We start from the raw sequence: 22,198 nt of genomic DNA on the forward strand, positions 1-22,198 counted from the left end.
GCTAATCAGCAAGTGAAAGAGAAGAGATGACATGTTTGTCCCACCCTTCAGAATGTACACAGCATCCAGCACAGCCTACTTGGAACCTAACAGTATTTTTCAGTTGAAATTAAGTGATTGAAAACTAGAGCGTGTTGTTCAGAAACTGCCATGATAGGCTAAAAGCAAAACTCTACATCCTCACTACATTTTCCCACTTTTTCAGCTCAAGGTAGAGATGCACCAAGGAATGAATAACCCAGAGTCCAGGAAAAGCAGGAAGGAGACAGATAATGAAGATGAAGGGAGTGTTCCTGAGATGTTACAGAAGTGAATGGCTTCCATCTGGCCAGGAGCAATTTTCAGGGGTTCCTCTAATGTCAGGTATGTTTCGCCTGTGAGAGGTAAAACACACTGGTGTTGGAAGGAAGGAAGAAAAGAAGGGAGGAAAGAAGAAAATCCCATCACTAATTAAAGCAGCATTTGCCATTTTCAAAGCTGAAATGAAGTGTAATATGTGAAATGGGGAATAAGAAAGGAAAGGAGGGGAGAAGAGAGAGAGAGAGAGGTCTTAAGAAAAACTACACTTTTCTTATTTTTCTCCCCAGACCGGAAATGTAAGAAAGAAATGTAAGAAATTTAAAAAATCGATAAACCAAAAGAACTACAAAAATATTCATCTTTTGGGTGGCTCAGTCGTTAAGCGGCTGCCTTCGGCTCAGGTCATGATCCCAGGGTCCTGGGATCGAGCCCCGCGTTGGGCTCCCTGCTCAGCGGGAAGCCTGCTTCTCCCTCTCCCCCTCCCCCTGCTTGTGTTCCCTCTCTCGCTGTGTCTCTCTCTGTCAAATAAATAAATAAAATCTTTAAAAAAAAAAGTGAAAATCTTTTTAAGAAACCCATTTAATTATATTTTATATTTAAGTAATTATACTAAAACATGTGAGCTTTACCCCCACCCACAATCAGCTCACTTTAATATTCTGAAGGTACTGACAGCTGTGAACAATGCGAAGTCACTCACTTAGCACGTTATGTGCCTGAATCAAGCTATTAAACATTATGGGCTTCTGGGTCCCAGGATGAAAACCAGGGCAAGGGTTTCCAGGTCACTGAGGAAATAGCATGATCCACTATGAATGTATTTAATGTAATGTAAACAAATCTTATTTTCAACTCCTCTCCACACTAATATTGGAGTTCTAAAGCAGGGAAATTATGACAATTATGTATCCAAGTAATAAAGTGTTGGCAATCTTCAGAGGTAGGGAAAAAATAGCAGGCAGTATAATACATCTTATGTAAAAATATATAAAGCGCAAAATCACAATAAATTAGTCATCTGTGTTGTAATTAATTTAAAGAACGGCTTTTGGTGTGCAGAGAAATTGACATGCCAATAAAATGATGATCCCAGGTTTGACTTGCAGCACTCCTCTTTCTCTTGACTCCTAATTATCAATCATATTAAATTATTTAGCTCTCTGAAGAAGGACACTTGCTGAGTTTCATTTTAACACCATGCCTATGGTTGTATTCCAGAAATTTCTTAGGAAACAGCCATATGGGTTTCTAGGTAAGATGGTGACATAACCCTATGGGTCTAACTCCTCCACTACCAAATTTCCCATGAAGAGAAAAAGAAATGTAAGAGTCAAGGGAAATGTGATTTGGTGATAAGAACTAGGATCGGGTAGCATCCACATGCCAGGTTCTTAAAGGAAATGCTGTAAAAGAAAGTGCAAACAGGACTGAAAGGTCCATGAATTCTGCCATTAAAGGGGCTATGGGCCCGGGAGAAAGTGAGAAATACCTCCAAACACTTGACCAACACCTGCTCATTCAGAGTTGAGTGGCAGTCAGGAGACCTCTGTCCAGTAAGGGTCCTCAAAAGGGACAATGCTGTCTCCAAGGGGGTGAAAGTTGATTCTTAAGGGTGGGAGAAAAGGATATATACTCTATAAGTATATACATACTTAAGCAGCAAGGAGGCAATAATGAAAAATAAAAAGATTGAGAAACATTGTTATATAGCATCAGCTACAGAGAAGGGCTTTTTGGACACAGGAACCACTGAGCAGTGGTAACAATGTTCACACTCCCTCACAGGGCTCCCTAAGCACCTGCCAGAGGTCTCACTGGAAGAGGCAGTTTATTGTTGCAAATACCTCACATGCAACCCCCATCCTGATCTCCTTAGACTGCAAAGAAAGCACAGTGCTTTTAACAAAAGAAAGAGTTTGGTTTTGTTTTTAAAGAAAACAGAAAACAGAAAAAATACACAAACCATAAAATAGAATGTCAACACTAAAGTAGAAAATCTAGTGATAGCTTAATTCTCTTACTGAAACAGATTCACAGGTTATGTCAAATAAATTCTAATTATATTTTTGTTTACAAAAGAGGTAACTAAACCAACATTACTAAGCAAAAGAACACAGGCAAATGAAAACAAAGTACATAAATATGCTATGGGAGATACAGAGTGGGCTGTGGGACCAGTGATATAAGACAAGAAAAATTCAAGCCAAAAAGCACTGATTTATCAAAGATGATTTTTAGAAAAGCCATGAATATATCTATCTCTACATATTTAAATATATGAAGCCACACTGGTAAAGACTAAAATACAATAGCTCTCCCTCAGTATTTGATGAAAAAAGGAGATTAAAATAAAAATCAGAGTATTTGAATGATATAATGATATAATTAAAATGTTTTATTTTTATATATATATCCATAAAAATGGAGGTTACATATTCTTCCCAAGAAGCCATGAAAATCTTACAAAAATTTATTATATATTAGACTACAAAGAAAACATCAATAAATTCCAAACACTAACTATCTCATAGGTCATATTATCTGACCACAATGCAGTACAAGTAGAAACAAATTGTTAAATGTAAAACTAGGGGGGTGGGGAATTTCTTCGAAATGAATAAATTTCCCAAAGAACAATTAGGTCAAAGAAAAAAAAAAAAAACCCTGAAATTACCAACTACTTTAACTACATAAAAATTAAAATGTTACAGATCAAACTTACATACACAATGAAGACAGTTTTAAGAGGTAAATTCAGATCAATGAGGTTTTATTCCTTAAAAAAAGTAAATTCAAGAAATTACACAATGAACATCAAAAGTGTCCTATCCAAGCAAAAAGAAGAAAAAAATAAAGTTGTAAATTTAGAATCAAGTTAACCAGTCAAGAGGGTAGGCAGAGAATAGCAATAGCTCAAGTCCTGATTATACTAAAATGGCTACATTCTTTGCTCTAAATTTGAGTTACATTAAAATGTTAATGCCCTTGGCTTTAATTTTCTCATTTTTTGAAAGTTCTCTAAAAAAGTTAGTCTAACTAGATAAAAATTACATTCACACAGATATTTATTGCAGTATTTTCTACAATGCTGAGCCCAAATTCTCAATAGCAGGGGAAAGGTGAATATAATGTGGTATATATGATAAAAATATACAAAACCACTAAAAAAAGACTTTACACTTATGGAGACTCTAAATACCTTTTAGGGGAGTTCACAATGTGGGTGGAAAATATTGGGCATGTTTCCCGATACCCTCTACCACCACAGTCTGGCTTTAGAAGAATATAAGCAAAGCCAACCAGCGCCATACAACAGAGCACAACCCGTGAATGACTCCATTGCCTGGCTCCAGCAACCTCTCCAATCTTACATCCCACAGCTCCCTATATACATTTGTGATAGATAATATGCAGTGATGGCCACCATCACTTTCTTCCCTCCCTATAGACGTATGTCACTCCAACCATCAAGAGGTGGAGTCGGTCCTCTCACTTGAATCCAGGCTGGACTTGTGATTTGTTTGACCTTTAGGAAGTGGGGGGATATGATGTTCTGGAACCTCTGAGCCCAGACTTTAAGAAGTCCAGCATCTTCTGCTTCTTCTCTTTTGGAAGACAGATGCCATATAAAAAGTTGACTACCCTGAGATCATTATGCTGTGAAGAACCCCAAGACAGCTACCTGGAGAGGCCACGTGGAGGAGCACCAAGGTGCTCTTTGTGTCAACAAAAAAGAAGAGGAAGGAAGAGAGAAAGAGGAAGAGGAAGAAAAAAGCAACGACGACCTTTAAGTGAAGGGTTCTTGTACTTCCCAGCCCAGCCCAACTGGCAGCTAAACACAACTAGTTAGTTGAGTGGCCCTAGCAGATGCCATTTGGAGCAGAAGAATCACCCTGCTGAGTGCAGTCAACCCATGAAATTGTGAAACACAATAAATTGTTGTTTTAAATCATTAAACTTTGGGATGACTTGTTACAAGGAATTTGATAACGGAAACACATTTGATACTTTAGTCATACCAAACTATTCAGAAACTACTATGTCTGTGAGTTTGCACATTCTACGTTTTTGCTCCTGCCTTTGCACACTGTATAAACTTCTAATCCACTTGAAAGACCCAACTAAGCATTTCCTCTTCTGTGAAGTCTTCCCAGAATATCTCAGGCAGTTACTCTTCATGACTCTAGATGTCCTAATATACTGACACAGAATACTTCTTTCACTGCCCTTTCACACTGAGAGACAGATTTGGTGCCATGTCTACCTTCACACTCTGAGTTCCTCGTGGTCAGAGACGGTGATGTTATCATTTCCATATTTCCATTGCTTAAAACAATACCTAAAAAGTAAGCCTATGAAGCAGAAAGGATTATTTCTGTTTTATATATGTGGAAACTGACATATAGAGTGCTAAGTTAATGTGCTCAAGTCACTCAGAAAGTTGAGTTAAATGTATAGAGAGTATGAAAGAATGAAATTCTATTAGCTCAAGAAGTGTTTGCACGTGACTCCATCTTTCATTGATCTGTTTCTCCTCTTATGTCCAATAGCACTTATCCCTGAAAAAATATCCATATGGAACAAAGAATACTCCATATACTCTTGTCTTCACAGTCTTACCGCAAGTTTCTGGCATGCAAACATCACAGTTTATATTGCTACTAAATCTTCCAAAAGGCCTGGCATAGCACATAATAGGTTCTCAATCATTTATTAATCGGTCATTTCCAAAGTATCAAACTAGCCAATAATAAAGAGAAGTTCAGGAAAATGTATCAAGCATTTTTCTACAAAATAAAAATATAATTAAATATTCGATTATATTTTCAACCTCAATTTATTAAATTGCAATGCATTTTTAAAATATATGTTTTAAAGTAAAATAAATGTTTTTGAACCCAGGGAAAAGAATGATCTTGAATGAATATTCCTTGGGAATAGCCTCCCTTTCACTTGAGTTCTGCACTACCCAAAGTGAAAGAGTAGACAATTTAGCAATCTTCAGGAAAAATCATATTGGTTTTTTTTTTTAAAGATTTTATTTATTTATTTAAGAAAGAGAGTGAGAGAGAGAAAGAGCACAAGAGGGGGGAGCGGGGGAGGGAGAAGCAGACTCCCTGCTGAGCAGGGAGCCCGATGCGGGACTCGATCCCGGGACTCCGGGATCATGACCTGAGCCGAAGGCAGTCGCTTAACCAACTGAGCCACCCAGGCACCCCCATATTGTTATTTTTAATTGTATCCTTTGCTTGATAAGGGACTGAGATTTGGTCATTCTGTGTCAGTATTCTCAGTCAGTGACAGAATGGAATTGATTTATTTCTCATTTTGACTTACAAAAATCTGAAAATTTAGATCTTACCCTTTTTTCCTCAGGGACAAAACACGATAGCCAGAGAGGAGCCAGGATTCTCAGCAAGCGTTCCCCTAGCCAAGACAGCACCCAGGTCCTTCTCACCCCCTTTACTACATGTTTAAATTCTCCTGACTCATTCAAGGTTAAACCACAAGACTAAAGTTCAGACTAAGGTCATTTCAAGCTCCAGAGCACAGCACAGTCCAAAAAATGTGTGACACGGGAGGACCCCAATGAGAAGAACAAGGAGGGACCCTCCTGCCCTCAGTGGACTCTTAATGCCTTCGGGGCTATTGACTGTCAGCCACAGGGGTAGCAGGGAAGCTGAATACAATCAGCACAGAGCTAAGCTGTATGTCAGAAAAAGCTCATAAAAACGGTTTCCCTAGGTAATACCATTTTATAGAGGTCTAAGCTGATCTGCTATTCCTTCAGGAAAACCCAGTAAGTCCCTAGAATTCTTTTACCCTGCATTTCATCACCTAGATCTTTCCCAGAACTAAACTGAATCACACTTCATTAGAAGGAATCAAAGATGTTCACAAGTGGGGCGCCTGGGTGGCTGAGGTGGTTAAGCATCTGGCTTTGGCTCCCTTTGGGCTCCGTGCTCGGCAGGGAGTCGGCTTCTCCCTCCTCCTCCCCACTTGCTCATGCTGGTGCTCTCTCTCTCTCTCATATAAATAAATAATATCTTCTAAAATAAAGATGTTCACAAGATAGGCATTACACTAGATTTCTCTCTAGAAATCTTTTATGCTAGGAACACATGCGGCACAGAATTAGGGGCACATTCCCACCACTTCTGATTAAAATCTTAACGCATTTTGCAAAGCACCGCTCAAATGCTGTCTCCTGCTTAGGACCTTCCCTCATTGCCCTGATTGAAATATGTCTCTCTTCCCCTTCTAAACTTTTGCAATGAACTTAGCACTTAGCACAACTAGCTTAGGGTGACCTAGCCTGTGTCATGCTCACTTCCTTCTCCCCTTCACGCACACCTCTTACATTTTGAGCCTAGATGGCAGGGACTGTGCATTTAAAATCTTTGAATCCCTACAACATTGCACAGTGCTTTGTACACAGAGGGTGCCCAATGTTTGCTCCATGACTATTCACTTTATTCCTTCTAGGTTTTTCAGGATGACTACATTTACAATAGCCTGGAGGCCGTGCAAAGAGACATATCTAAACCTGCCCCACCTACTGTAGATCATGACTCCCACCCTGCATATTAGCAATGCGACACAAGTTCTAGAAAAATTCAAATAATGCAAAATCACTGAAGGGAACTTTAGACATTTGTTTCTGTGTTTTCCAAGTTCCTCAACTGAACCTTTTTGTTTATTTCAAATCTTTCAACAGAAACCATAGGTAGAACACTATAAAACGTGTGGATCGGAGAGTGTAGTTTGGTATTCCAAGGAGAGCTTGAAATCCTTCCCACTCACACCACCCATCAGGTGCCCCTTAAGGAAAGGTTGAAGGAATCTCTGGGGCACCACAGAGAACACATTGATAGTCACTAATTTTGGTTCACTTCCTCAGATTCTCAAATAGGCCATAGGAGTCACAGACAGTTACTGAAATCCACAGTAAACGGACGAGCACTGGCCCATGGAGCCACCAAACCTTACTGGCTTCCCACAAGAGGGACTTCACTACACCCAAAGAGGAAGTGCAGGGTGTAGCTTTTGCCTCAGCATTTCAGGGCTTGTTTTTAGACAGGTACTTTGCTTCATTTTACTCATTCTATTGATTCTTTGAATCTAATCCAGAAAATAAACACCACCAGGACCAAACATACGGTCAAGTCTTTAGCTTAATTTTTGTTTTTAGAGAGAGAAGCATCTTGGGCTGAGTTCAACCAAGCTGGGTGTGCAAGGAGTGATTAAAAACAAAACAACACACAACACAATGTATCATAATCCTACCTTTCAGAAGGAAGCCTGCCACTTCAGGACCTATTTACTTTGTCAAATCCCAGTGTGAGATGTTTGTTCAGTTGTAATCATATATCTTATAAATACCATGGTAACAAACGATGTTTATAGAAAAATAGATCCTAAGGGCCAGAAACTCTCAGAGAAAATACGTGCACTTTACTCTTATTTTTTTTCCATTCAAAATATAAATGAATGGTATAAATGTTTGATTTAGGGTTAGGCCCCCAAAGTATAAAGTATTTATTACATTTGTTTTAAGTTTTTGAATAGTCAGTTTAAAATTGTTCCTGCTAATTTTTTTTTCTTTTCCTAAAAGGAAATCTGGATTTGAAACTTTGTCTATTATCCACATATTTTAGACACTTAACTTTAATTGAGCTCATTTATTCTACTATATATGCAACGTATTTTCTTATATTGTGAGAGCCCTCTGGTGGTTGAGAGGACACTAAATCTCTATGCTCACGAGAACAGAAATATAGTTCATTACCAACCAAAGCTTTTCTTTAGTGAGATACTGATTTCAAGTTCTATTAGAAATGGATGCTCATTAAAATTTCTATTAACTTTCACCTACTCATAGAATGGTACATTATTTTCTTGCATTTTCTAAGATTAAAAAAAAAAAAGATCTTAAATGCTTACATTATGTCTTTAAATCCAAATAAGAAAGCACTGATTATGCACAAATATATTTTCTTTTCAATCAGATTGGGAATAGTTAGCAATTTACATCTAAATTGAGATACAGGCAAATTGGCTCTTAGACCCCTTTATTAGGTGGCATGCTCTGTGTCCTCTTTTAACTTGTGGCCAAGTCACAAATAGACACAACTATTTTATACTTCCACAGTGCCTAGGTCCATAGCACCAAATTCAAGACTCGGGTTTTGATGGATTATGCAAGTCACTAAACAATGAGCCTACCAGACACTTTATAAGTATCCAGCCATACAGAGAATTACAGCAGGCAAAATGAAAGGTGGCAAAGTCTTGGTCAAGTGGGACAATGCACTGAAATTTGTGAAATGACAAAGCCAGGATATATATATATTAAGGAAAGACTGTATATGGGTGAAGTTGTTCCTTGGGCCTATAATTTCAAAATACTTAATGCCTGCATGTTTCAAAAGCTCTCTCTTTAACTGACTCTTAAGTTTTTGGAGTGTTGAATAGCGCATAAACAGGTTTCAAGGTACTTACAGCTATGTGACTCTTCATGTCATTGATTTAAGTGCAGCACCCAAAATATGAGATGAAAACACTGTAATCATAGTATTTCTGCATTTCCTCTGCAAGAATAAGATGAGAGCCAAACAAATCAGCAAAGATGAAGATGAAGATTTGGTCAATGGACCAAGTTACACAAGGATTTTAACTAGCCTCAGACTCAATATGATCAATTGTATGACATAGAGGCTTAAAGTAAATGTAAGTTCCATTAATAGAGCAATAGAGATAATGTTCACAGAGATAATCATCTAGAAGATTGGCTCTAGTTTTGGGTGCTGCACTTAAAGACTAGACTGTGTCCTAAGGAGAATAATAGGATGTGGAAGTTCAGAGAATCAGGAGATAAGAGTAAGAGTAAAGGGAACCATGGAGAAAACTTGCCAACACTTTTATATATGAATTTACAGTTATGGATGAGGGAACAGTTTGAATTTGCATTGTTCTAGGTAGAAGAACTCAGACCAACAAGTGAAGGAAGTTAGAGGCAGAACTTTCTAATACTTAAAGGGATACTAGAATAAAATTGGTTGCCTTGAACCATAGTGCGGTTGCTGTCACTGGATGTGTTCAAAGGTTGTTCATCTTTGCCCAAGGATGTTGTAGAAAGAATTCTTGCACTGGGAGAAACACTAAACAAGCTGACATCTAAGGTTCCTTCTAAATCCAAGGTTCTATAATTCTGTATGACACTTCTGTATGCATCTATCTACATTTGTCTTTACAAAATCTAATAAAGTAAGTCTTCTGCAACCTCATCTTGATCGTTGCCCCACTATTATCCCAACTTGGTCTTGATCTGAGAGGATATGAGAGAGGAGACGTGCTAACAGGAGAATGTAAGAAATTAATTCCTTCACCCTTCTCCCTCTTACTTGGGCACACGTGTTTAAATGGATTAGCTTTGCTCTAATAATAAAGAATAAATTGGATGTCACCTTTTGGCATTTTCACATAACAAAATGCTTTCTGAGTTGAATAAAGGTAAAATTGGATTTACTATTAAAAAGAGAAAAACTCAGTGTCATATTATAAGGAAATAATAATTAAGGTGTAGAGTTTCTTATATATAACTCCTATGTTTCATCCTGAGAAAATATGTATGTTGCTAATAATTTTCAAACCTCATATATTAAAAAACTCTCACTAATATGTTGTAGATAGCATTATTAGTAAAAATATTAATAACTTACGTGGTATTAAAGTGAATAAATATAATGTTATTTAAATAATTATGTTTAATATTCATGGAAAAGTGTCATGAACGGAGATGGAATATCTCTAATAGCCCACATATCAGCTCACATGAAACTGAATAGCATTTGGCCTTAATCCCTGCTTCATATGAAAAACATTACCACTATCCAGAAGCTCAGATGCCCTGCCCCCATGAATCAGACCATTTGGACACTGATGTTTGAGGACAGACTCAGAATGATACTCCACCTTTTCTCCTCTCATGATTTATTGATCCAGCCCTATCTTAATTTTTTCACTCCCTCCATCTCTTTCCACCTATACATCCTAAATATAAGCTTTCTCTAAAGTTTCTGCTTGACTAATATTATCAAAGGGCGACTTAGAGTACACCATGTTCCAGGTACAGTGAGTTTTTATGCTTCATCTCATTTAATTCTCAAAATACCTAATGTTGTAGTTATTTTATTATTTTCATCTTACAAATTTTTAGAAAGATTTTATTTATTCATTTGAGAGAGAGAGAAAGAGAGCATGAGTGGAGGGGAGAGGCAGTGGGAGAGGGAGAAGCAGACTCCCCGCTGAGCAGGGAGCCCAGTGTGGGGCTCGATCCCAGGACCCAGAGATCATGACCTGAGCCAAAGGCAGATGCTTAACCATCTGAGCCACCCAGGCACCCCTACTATCTTCACCTTAAAGAGAGTAAATAACTTGACCAACACTCATACCATTAAGAAAAAGAACTTATTCCAGCTGTCTGCTTCCACTTTACTTTGCTACTCCTATTTTCCAGGAGGAGCTCCCAAAATGTGAAAGTTAAGAACCCATAGGCTACAATGCAAATCTTGGCAAGAGACCAGATATGAATAAGAGAAAGATGGTGGAGTAAAAGAAAACTAAGATTTTGAGTCTCAGCGACTGGGAAAATCGTGGGGTCACTAATCAAAACCAGAGAACTGAATTAAGTAACTAATAATGAGGAATCATTCTATGGGGTGTGTGTGTGTGTGTGTGTGTGTGTGTTTGATGTTGAAGTAAAATATCTGCAAAAAATTAAAACATCCTACAAGATTGGAACTACAAATAGACTTGAAGACTGGAAAAAGAGAAAGATAATAATGGATGTGATAAAGAGGGAGCAGGAGATGGCAATGGGACTTCTGTTTGGTGAAATTAGAAAGCATTGGAGCAGTTGCTTATGTGGATTGCAATAGAAAACCAACAAGATATTATTATTAGATAATGGGCTAGATAATGCTGATAATACAACTTTGCTGGAGACTTCTTTGCTATGACTTTGAGATTTTCTCCAATAATGCCCTGGGTTGTACTGGAGTAAAAGAGGAAAAACAGATGAAGGGGGTTGCATAGGGCTGGGAATGGACAAACGTGGGAGCTTAACAGAGCTTTTCCAGCAGGTGATAACAGACTAGGTATTATCATATTTCTGAATACAGTAAGGTAGGGAAACAAGTGAAACCAAAATTATGACTATAAGCTGAGAGAAGTGAAAAAAGGGAAAGGACAAACAATATCATTGATGGTAGAGCAAGTTTAATAGGGAGACGAGGGGATAGTCTGAAAGGCAGAAAATCATGGCCACAGCAGGATGTTTCTAAGTTCAAGATCTTGAATGTGGAGCGGTTTCAAATGATAAAGCAATTCAGGGTGTGAATATGCTGCTAAAGAGTGGAGTTGAAGGCCATGGAGATGAGGGTTAAGAACTTTGCAGTCTTGATTTTAAAGGGTCCAATCTCTAGAGTCAGACACAGCCAAATTGGAATCCTGGCTATGCTACTTGTGATCTGGAGGTATTTAAACAGTTTCTTAACTTCTCTAAGCCTTACTTTTCTTCAGGCACAAAATTTGGGGTGGGAGAGATGATAGTACTATTCACAGTACTATTTTACAATGTAAAAGAGAAAAAGCAGGCAAAAAGCTTGGCAGAGTATACCATTCAAGTTAGCCTTTACTGTTATTGTCATTGTTGTTGCTAATAAAAACTACCCTCATATATTCAGGAAAAAAGGACCTGGTGGACACCCTGGGTTGAGGAAATAAACCTAAAAACCCAGGAGACTAGGATGGCTAGAGTTTACAGGACAAAGCACTAGAGAGTAAAGAGCTTCATGGAGACCTCTAGAGATATGCAGAGAGCCCAGCCTGTGTTCAGTGGAGTACTGATCAGCACATGCATGTAAGGAGTACTGATCAGCACATGCATGTAAGGAAACTACTGAAGTCCAGCAAAAGAACCTGGAAAGATTAAAAGGGACAGTACCTAGGGATAGGGCTAAGAATGCCTGTTCCATCAGCCAGACTGGAAAACCTTATAATGGGACATTAGATAAAGATCCCACAATATTATGCCTCCATATTGGGGAATAATTAGCTTTGGACTAAACAGTATTCTGGCTCTGTCTAGAAAATCTTAAAAACAAAACCCTAAATAGCAAACTTTTTCCAAGTAATTTAACTGCATCCCAGCAAAAATTTAAAGAATATTTATAGGAATACAAAAATATTCCAACAAGGAATACTTTAACCCACCTAGGTCACATTCATAATATGCAAATCCAATAAAAAAATTACCAGGCAGGCAAAAAAGTAGAAAATATGACTCACAATGAAGAGAAATATCAATCCATTGAAACCAACTCAGAACTGACACAGATACTACAATTGTCAGACAAGGAGATTAAAACAAGTTATTATACCTATATCCCATATGTTTAAAAAGCTAGAAGAAATATTGAACATGTTAACTAGAGACATGGAAAATATATTATAAAAAAATAAATATCTAAAGATAAAATTATAATGCCTGAGATAAAAAAATAAACTGGATAGGATTAACAAAAGATTAGACATTTTACAAGAAAAGATTAGGGATCTAGGAGACATACAAGAGAAACAATCCAAGATGAAAATAAGTGAACTATGGAACAACTTCAAGCAGCCTAATATGCATGTAAGTAAAGTCTCTGAAAAGAAGAGAAAATGGGGAGGGGGGGCCTAAATCATATTTGAAAAAACAATGGCTAAAAGTTTTCCAAATTTTATTTTTTAAAAAGCCAAAAAACTATAGATCCAAGAATTTCAATGAACTCTGAGCAAAAGAAACATGAAAAAACTACACCAAAATATATCATAATCAAGTTTCTTAAATCCAGTGATGAAAAGAAATATCTTTTTTTTTTTTAAGATTTTATTTATTTATTTGCCAGACAGAGAGAGAGCACAAGCAAGGGGAGCGGCAGGCAGAGGGAGAAGCAGGCTCCCTACTGAGCAAGGAGCCCGATGTGGGACTGGATCCCAGGACCCTGAGATCATGACCTGAGTAGAAGGCAGATGCTTAACCTACTGAGCTACCCAGGCATCCTGAAAAGAAAAATCTTAAAAGCAGCAATTGGAGGGAAAAGACACACAGGTAACAAAGATAAGAATAACAGCATATAGTTTATCAGAAGTAATGTAAATGGGAAGACATAGGAGCAATGTCTCTTAAGTACTGAAAGGGAAAAAAAAAAAAACAAAAAGCTTTTTAACCTAGCATTTTATACCCAGCAAAAATATCCTGTAAAAGCCAAAGGTGAGATAAAAACTTTTCAGACATAAAAATGCTGAAAGAATTTATCTACAGCAGACCCACACTACAATAGTAGCATATAAGAAGTCCTTCACATAAAAGGAAAATGATGTCAAATGATTTAATGCTCTACACCAAGCAATAAAGAGAATGAGAAATTGAAATTGCAGAAGGTAGAGCACTTCCAAACTCACTTGATGAGGTCATCATTACCCTGACACCAAAACCAGACAAAGACATTAGAAGAACAGAAAACTATATTGACAGAAAGATCAATGACCACCAGGGGACTGGGGTTGGAGGAAGAGATTGCCAAATGGCATGAGGAATATTTGGGGTGTTATGGAAATGCTCTGATCTCAAATGTGTTGATAGATTCATAAGTGTCTGCCAAAACCCATCCAAATTATAAGTTAAATGGATACAGTTTATTATATGTAAATTGTACCTCAATAATCTGATTAAAACAAAACAAAACAAATGAAAAACAGCATATCTGGCAGATACTATGGTTTGATTCACTCAGTAACCAATCCGATCACCTTCTAGAATGTCTTCCCATACTGTAGAGGCTAGAAAGCTAAAAACCACATTTCCCATTTTCCCTCATTGTTTTCATATGTGACAGATTCAGTAACTACAGATACATTCATCCAAGACTTTACTTAGGAACAGAATTTTGTAGAAAAAGAGGCAGAGAACAAATCATCTGTTTTTCTGGAGAGGACCAAAGAGAGCATTTCTAGAGTGAACCACTTCCTGATCGTGGCAGAGCCTTCCTTGGTGGGCCATTTTTGCAGAGAAGTTTTGCAAGTTGTCCATAAAAACATGCCTAGAGTCTATATTTCTAGTGTATAAACTAGCTGTGCTCAATAACAATTCCTTCATTCTTAAACTGAAGAAAAAAAAACTGCACTTTCAATGAATACAGAATTATCAAGCAGTCACAACTCAATAACAGCTAGTTTAAAACACCTGTCTAGATCCATAGCCCTTCTATTCCTCTCTGTTACCAGAGTCCCCACTCTGATTCATTCCATGTTTTATAGCTAAGTTCCAATGTGGGTTTTATGGATTTCTATTATAGAGTTTTATGGCTGGTCGAGAATCAAGACAGTACTTCTAACCTATTTCCCACTAGAATTTCTAAGATAATTTATGTCCAAACTATCAGAATGCAATGTTTTTGTGTAAAGATCTCCTGATGCCAAAGCAACAGGACAATGGCTTTAAACAAGCTTCGAGTTGAACTTGCTTCCCCACCGCCCACCCCTCTTAGCCCCCCACTCCTTGACTGACCCTTCCTCCCCCGATGGAGCATCCCAGGGCAGTGGAGATTTGTTTTCTAAAGTAATTTCTTTCCCTTGACTATTTCACCGCTTCCATCTTTACATAGAAGTTTGGCTGGGAACCAGAGTTGTCAGGAAAAAAGAGCTCAGCATTCTTCAATTCTTCTGCTCTTGCCCATTGAACTCTATGATCTTCCCCTCATTGAAGATAACTGAATTTCTTTGGTACCACCCATCCCTGGCTCTGGTGACCATGATGGCAGGAAAATAAGGGAGCTGCAAAATGGTCTCATGCTCTCCCCATCCCATCTCACTGCCTCCATAGGCCTATTTCTGTCCCTATATACCTCTTTCTCTGTCCCTCTCTAGTTCTCCCTCTCCCTCCTTAAAAAGGTTGTATTGCACAGATGATACATACAGCTTGATTTTTCACTCATCTACATTTAAACTAAATCAAATGGTTTCATGTGACTGTTTAAAACATCACAGATGTTAAGGAAATTACCAACATCAGCTTCTTTTCCTCCCTAAAAATTATGCTTCACCATGTGCCAAAACCCAGCAGAGGGCATCCTTCCATTTCAGATAAATGAATACTGCAGGGAAAAGGCTCTATGAGTCCAGCAATGTATTCCATTTACAACTGTGCACTGGAATTTAAAATCAAGGCATTTTTGTAGTAGAAGGAGAAACTGTTGTAGAAGTTGTTTTCTGGAGTGCTTACCTCCATTTTGAGTTATAGATTTTGAAGTAATTCTCCTTTTATAAGAAAAAAGAAAGAGGAAAAGAAAATCTGTCTCTGGCCTCTTTCCAGATTTGGGGCATTAGCTTCAAATTGCAGAAGCAACAAGGTAGCACCTGTGTGATCTTTCCTTCTCTAGGCCACTGTGTGCTAATAAACTAATCACGCAGAAAAAGCAGTTGAGAAAGAATCTGCACACCACCTCCTTTACCTGTTGCCCTCTGCCTCTACCCATCAAATGGAAAGAAAAATAGCACCACGGCCTGTTAGATTGCCTTAGAAGGAGGAAGAAGATAAGTATGGTCAAAAGCAGCATATCAGGTGAGGCCAACCATATTACACCTGTGTAAGGAGGCAGTCACCCACTAAATTTAATTGGGCAATTTCACAGAAATTAAAATTCTACAATGCGAAATATCTTACATCATCAGAAGAATTTTGCCAGGGTTAAAAGGCAAATGACCACAACCCTTATCAGTGATTTTCTCCCTGGTGTGAGTGAGTTTATCAAATCCTTTCCTGGTGGAAGAACGTCATAGGGAGAGAAGGAAAGAATGTGAGAGAACAGTATAGCATCATTCATACACCCATTCAACATACGTTTCTGAGCACTTTGTGCCAAACCATGTCCTAGGCATAAGACCATATCAGCAAACAAAGTATCAAAGATCCCTTTCTTTGAGGTGATGTGCCAAAAAGCAGGGGTTTGGGGAATTGGACAGATCTAACTTTGAGTCCTGGCCCTGTCACTTGACCAGCTATGTGATTTGGAGCAAAGTAATTAATGTTCTCTTTGGCAAAACAAGGATAATAGTTGTTACTATTTATTAAAAACATACTTTGTTCCAGGCACAGGAATTGAGCACTTCTATATATTACATATACGGTAAAATCCTCACAATTTAGTCTGTGAGAAAAGTTCTATTACCATGCTCCTTTTACAAATGAGAAAACCAAGGCACAGAGTGATTTATAAATTACCCAGAATCACATAGAAGTATCAGAGCAGGAATTTGAAACAAGGCTGTCTTGCCTCTCAGCGAGTAGAGCAGAGAGGTATTCTCTAAGGCTGTCCTGGGGATTAGATGAGATGAATGTGTAAAGCTGAGAGCACAGTATAGTAACATTATTACTACTATTATTATTAATTTATCATTATTATCACTGTCATTGTTGTAGCTTTCTGGGACCTAAGGGTACATGTGGAAATATAATGAAAGAGGCTCAATGCTTCAAATCAAAATTCCTCTGCTTCAGAATGGAGTCTGCGTCCAACTCAAGTTTGAAGTAAGATCGCAGAAGACATAGCTAGTGAATCATGGCTTCTCTGCATTTGTCTTTCCATAAGATGACAGGCTGTCTCTAACAGCGATGGCTCTAGACAGGATATCAGAACAGCTTCCCTGTAACAAAACATGAGCATTTCCTGCTCTGGATTTTTTCTAACCATCTCTGAAAACTGAAGGTTAAGACCAAATGTGAAACAAAGCCAAGATCCAAATATCCATCTGCCATTTGAAGGCAGCTCTTTGTTCTCTGATAAGTGATCTGGGGGAGTCAGTCCCACCCCCTCAACCGCTGGCCTCCTTTGGCTCTTTGTTCTTACTCTTTCTAAAGTGCACTCTCCAGAGCCGTCTTCTTGGGCTTCTTAGCGATTGAGTGTGTTCATAGATCAGTGGGGGTTAATTACGCTAACAGTATTATTCAAAGAGAAAGGAGGCAGTCATGTTTCATTGCTGCTCGGGAATTTTCCCTTCTCTGCTACTGGAAGCCTAAATTTGTGTCTCACACTGCCAAATTACCAAAATCCAGAATAATTTTAAAAAACAAGCAGATAAAATTCTGGCTCCAGGCCCCATTTCTTATTGATTTCATTTTGGGACTGCCATCTTAGTTTCATTAGGTAGGAAACTGAGTGTTCGATAATGGGGCATAAGAGAATTCATAAATGTGTATCTTATAAATATTCCCTTTTTCTTGTGTGAACTAAAAAATAGTTTTTATCTCACATGTCAAGCTTCATAATGCAAAACTCAAGTCAACTGGACAAGTGAAAAATGTATTCCTATTAAAAAAGGCAATTTCAGGGGCACCTGGGTGGCTCAGTTGGTTAGGCGACTGCCTTCGGCTCAGGTCATGATCCTGGAGTCCCGGGATCGAGTCCCGCATCGGGCTTCCTGCTCGGCAGGGAGTCTGCTTCTCCCTCTGATCCTCCCCCATCTCATGCTCTCTCTCTGTCTCATTCTCTCTCTCAAATAAATAAATAAAATAAAATCTTTAAAAAAAAAAAAAGGCAATTTCATGTGGATTTTATCTCACCATGCTTCTGTAGGGATGAACACTGTTAGCAACACATCATTTGGGATAGAAATAAGTGCCTCAATCCCTTTGGTCTGAACTCCAAAAAAATAGCAAATGTCCTGGGAGTTATGTTGCAAGTCACCTTGTCATAGGCTTACAGATTTCTAACAACACTGGTTGGGTTCAATAAAAAAAGAAGATTTTCCTTAGCAGAGTACTTACCCCAAGATAATGGCCATCGATGAACACGACAGGGAGGGAAGGGGCTTCTGAAACACGTCGGCATCGCTCATCTAACTCTTTTCCATAGTCACCATTCAGAGCTATGTTTTTCTCTTCAAATTTTACTCGATGGTTTTGGAAGATCTTTCTAACCAGTTCACATCTTTCAAAGGTTGTCCGTACCACACGAAGGCAAGTGGTATAAATCACTACACGGTCAAATTCTAGGTCAGTTGATGGTTGCTGAAGGAAGAACATGGTAGTGTAAATATTTTCATCTACTTTCTTACATCTTAGTAAGACAATTCACACTTTAGTAAGTGTCTTCTACATTAAAGGCATGCAATAAAAGTTAAAGTGCCATATTCGGCAATCCTCAGACATATTTTTATGTTAGAAAACCTGTACTTGAGAAGGGGATAACAATCAACATAATTTAAATGACATAATTTACTTGACAGTGTTTTTTCTGTTCTCAGTGGCATATCAAATAACGGCATATCTTAAAATCGATGATGTCTCACATGGCATGCCACGTGGTAAAATAAGGAATGGTTGAATAATCTTTCTCATGTTCCGTAGCCAGGGTTCAGTTGCAAGATCGGCCTCTTAAGCCCAAGTGAAATATGTGACAGAATAGTCAAGGTTAGTATTTAACCATTTGAAAATCCTTCTCCTTCTCTTTGGGCCACAGTCTCCTGGGAATAAGAAGAAGTGTATCAGAGGATTATTCTGAGGCTTCAGTAGCACAGCCTATGTGCCTGCACTCCGCTGAGTGACGGGGCTCCGACGCAATGAGAAGGCTCTGCGAAGACTGAATGACGTGGGGAGTGCAGAGAAACCAGCACCAGAGTGGGCTGTGGGTCAGAGTCAGGCATAGAAAGGAAACAAGGAAACAGATACATTGGAACAGAGGCAACCAACTCTCAAAACCAAGGAGAAGACCTCCTATGTGTGAATCTTGCTTTCTGCATGTCCTGCTACATCAGGAATCAGTGACATTCCTGGGACGACCTGCCCAGCGCTACTAGGGCCAGACCACATAGGCCCTGACAACATTAGGGAAAATCCTCTTCTTCCTTACCACAGTCTTCCTTGAAGGAGACTAAACGGAATACACTACACCATGAGTCCAAGGGATATGTGAGTTTTCATGGGGCTATGGTTGTTGCAACACAACCATGCAACCATGCAACTTACAAACCCCTCTGAAGTCAGAACTTTGACTGGAAACCCCTCCAAATAGCTAAAATAGTAGAATCAGAAGGTAGAATCCACCACTCTATATTCAAAGAAATCAGCCCATCAGATGCAAATATACAGAGTCCTAAAACGGTCTTAAGTCATAAAGATGGCAATGCAATCCATCTCACCAAGAAAGAGGTCATTTTTTTTTTCCTGATGATAAAATATATTTCTTCCCTCAATAGAGTTCAGAGGCAAAGCTGAAAACCCAGAGACCTGGAGGGGCCAAACAGCTGTCATAAAATGTTGGGCCAGGCCAGGAGTAAAAGAGATATTAGTGAGAGGTAGAAAGTCAGCTGGAAGAGAAAAATGTCACTCAGCTTCAGGCAAGATTCAGCCTGTCAGGCATGTTACTCAATATTGTCAGATACGATTATTTTATTTTAGTTTTTTATTTTACCTTTTTTAGACGTAATTATTCTAAATATAAGCTTGAAATCTGGACTTTTATGGGAAATTTTCTGCTTTCTAAATGGCAGCACCTCATTAAAAATGTATTGAGACCATGTGGACCAATATATTTGAAGGCCGAATTTGGCCTACACACTGTTAATTAACACTGGGGTGGAGAGAGCATCAGATATATCTGGACTCTGCCACTGGCCATCTGTGTGTTTTGCGGAAGCTAGTCAACTAGTAAGCTTCAATTTTGTCATCTGTAAAATGTGATCTGCCTAACAGGTTTGCTGAGGAGACTAAGTAACCAAGACTATGAAAACAGCTAGTGTAGGGCTTGACATGTACTACTGTGCTAAGCTACCCAGTGCAAAAGATTATACTCCACGTTGGGGAATTTTTAAGATTAAAAAAAAAAATAGTAGGAAAGGAAAAATGAAGGGGGGAAAATCGGAGGAGGAGACGAACCATGAGAGACTATGGACTCTGAAAAACAAACTGAGGGTTCTAGAGGGGAGGGGGGTTGGAGGATGGGTTAGCCTGGTGATGGGTATTAAAGAGGGCATGTACTGAATGGAGCACTGGGTGTTATACGCAAACAATGAATCATGGAACACTACAACAAAAACTAATGATGTAATGTATGGTGATTAACATAACATAATAAAAAAACACAAACAAAAATAAATCAGTGGAAATAATCAGCGGTCAGAGGAATTAATGACAAGAAAGGGGGATTGTTACTATGCTTTAGATTAAAAAGCACTGATCTTCAAAGAAAGTAAACAAAATGCCCAAGAGCCTATGGCTCGTCTTCAGGTTCATGGTTATGGGCAAGCAGGGAATCAAGAAACTCACTACAAATACTGCACCTTTTGGAAGTGCATCAGTTCTCTTTTCTCTGATGCTATTATGTGAGTAAGTATGCATTGTTCCTCTGGCTGCAAAGGCTGCTATAACTGCATTTGGTTCTACCAAAATGTTCCACTTTTTTCAATAGCTACACTTAATTTTGAATATTTGATAAGATGTAAGTTTCCCCCATGATAGAGGTGGGAAAGTTTAAGATTGGACCATTCTGCTGCCACATTAACCAACTCCTATGGGCTTCTCTCAGCTCACACAACAAATGGTAGATACCACTTTGCTGTGTGTCTCTAAAGATATGCATTTAAAAAATAGTAATAAGATGGACCTCTATCAGGTGGCCATGTTGGATGCTGTTTAATGCAAAGGGCAATGAAAATATCCCTTTACCTCCTGTTAAGGATGAGCTTTGCCTGGAATCAGTGGATCTCCAAGAGTGTTTGATATTAGAATAAACTGGGAAGGTTTTTTTTGTTTGTTTGTTTGGGTTTTTTTTGTGGGGTATTTTTTTGTTTGTTTGTTTTAAACTGGGGAGTTTTTAAAGATCCCCCAAGCCTGGCCAAGTACATAACAATTAAGCCAGAATCACCAGGGATGAAATCTCAGAATTGTGATTTTTTTTTTAAGCTCCTAAGGTGATTCCAATCTACAACCAAATTCTACAGCTAGTTAGATATGAGTTGGAAATGCAGAATGACAGGCTTCGCCCTAGATCTACTGAATCAGAATCTGCATTTTTAACAAGTCCTCTGAGGAATTTGGATGCACATTACATTTTAAGGAGCCCCAGTCAATCATGTTGACAGCTTGACTTGACAGAGAAACTGGGATTATGTCCCTTTAAAATAATTGCTAGTCATTCATTCAGTTACTAGAATCATTTATTTGCTAAACACAGTGCTGGGTACTAGATATATAACGGTGAGCAAACAATATCATTCCCTCACAATCTGAAGCTCATAGTTTTTTTAAAAAAGTTACGTAAATAAATATACATTCACAAACTGTTAAGCGCTGGAAAGGAAATGCATGAATTGTGAGGAGAGGCTATTGAAGGTGTGTGCTTTTCTTGTTTCAGAGGCCGAGAAAGTGTTTTCTGATAAATGAGCTCTGCTTTTAAGGACAGGAAGGAGTTAGAGAAATGAGCTAGGTAAGAAAGCATAGGGAGGAGTATTATAGGTAAGTGCAAAGATCTTGAGATGGGAGGAAGATGGCATGTTTGAGACTCTGACTGGAAGTCTTTTGCGAAAACACCGAGAAAGAGAACTACAGTAGTACTAAATGAATCTGGACAGGTATGCAGGATAGATATCATGTTGTACTTTTATAACCACTTTATTTTATTTTTTTATTTTCTTATGTTATGTTAGTCACCATACATTACATCATTTTTTTTATTCTTATGTTAATCCCCATACATTACATCATTAGTTTTAGATGTAGTGTTCCATGATTCATTGTTTGTGCATAACACCCAGTGCTCCATGCAAAATGTGCCCTCCTCAATACCCACCACCAGGC

The 22,198-nt window shown here is 38.4% G+C and overlaps 1 protein-coding gene across 5 annotated transcripts in view; it reads right to left on the minus strand.

The window, feature by feature from the left end:
* GRXCR1 (glutaredoxin and cysteine rich domain containing 1) overlaps window positions 1-22,198 on the minus strand; it is a 291,367-nt gene that overhangs the window by 29,840 nt on the left and 239,329 nt on the right. Inside the window, exon 2 of one of the 5 annotated variants that reach the window (XM_006727319.2) lies at window positions 18,170-18,412. In XM_006727319.2, coding sequence (XP_006727382.2) covers window positions 18,170-18,412 — 243 coding nt within the window. Of the gene's footprint in view, window positions 1-18,169; window positions 18,413-22,198 lie in introns of those variants that run through there. The other 4 variants (XR_004075342.2, XR_014143046.1, XR_014143048.1 and 1 more) reach the window with 4 other exon arrangements.

This window comes from Leptonychotes weddellii, chromosome 2 (assembly GCF_054177405.1).
Source record: "Leptonychotes weddellii isolate Sample4059 chromosome 2, ASM5417740v2, whole genome shotgun sequence".
Lineage (NCBI taxonomy): Eukaryota > Metazoa > Chordata > Mammalia > Carnivora > Phocidae > Leptonychotes > Leptonychotes weddellii.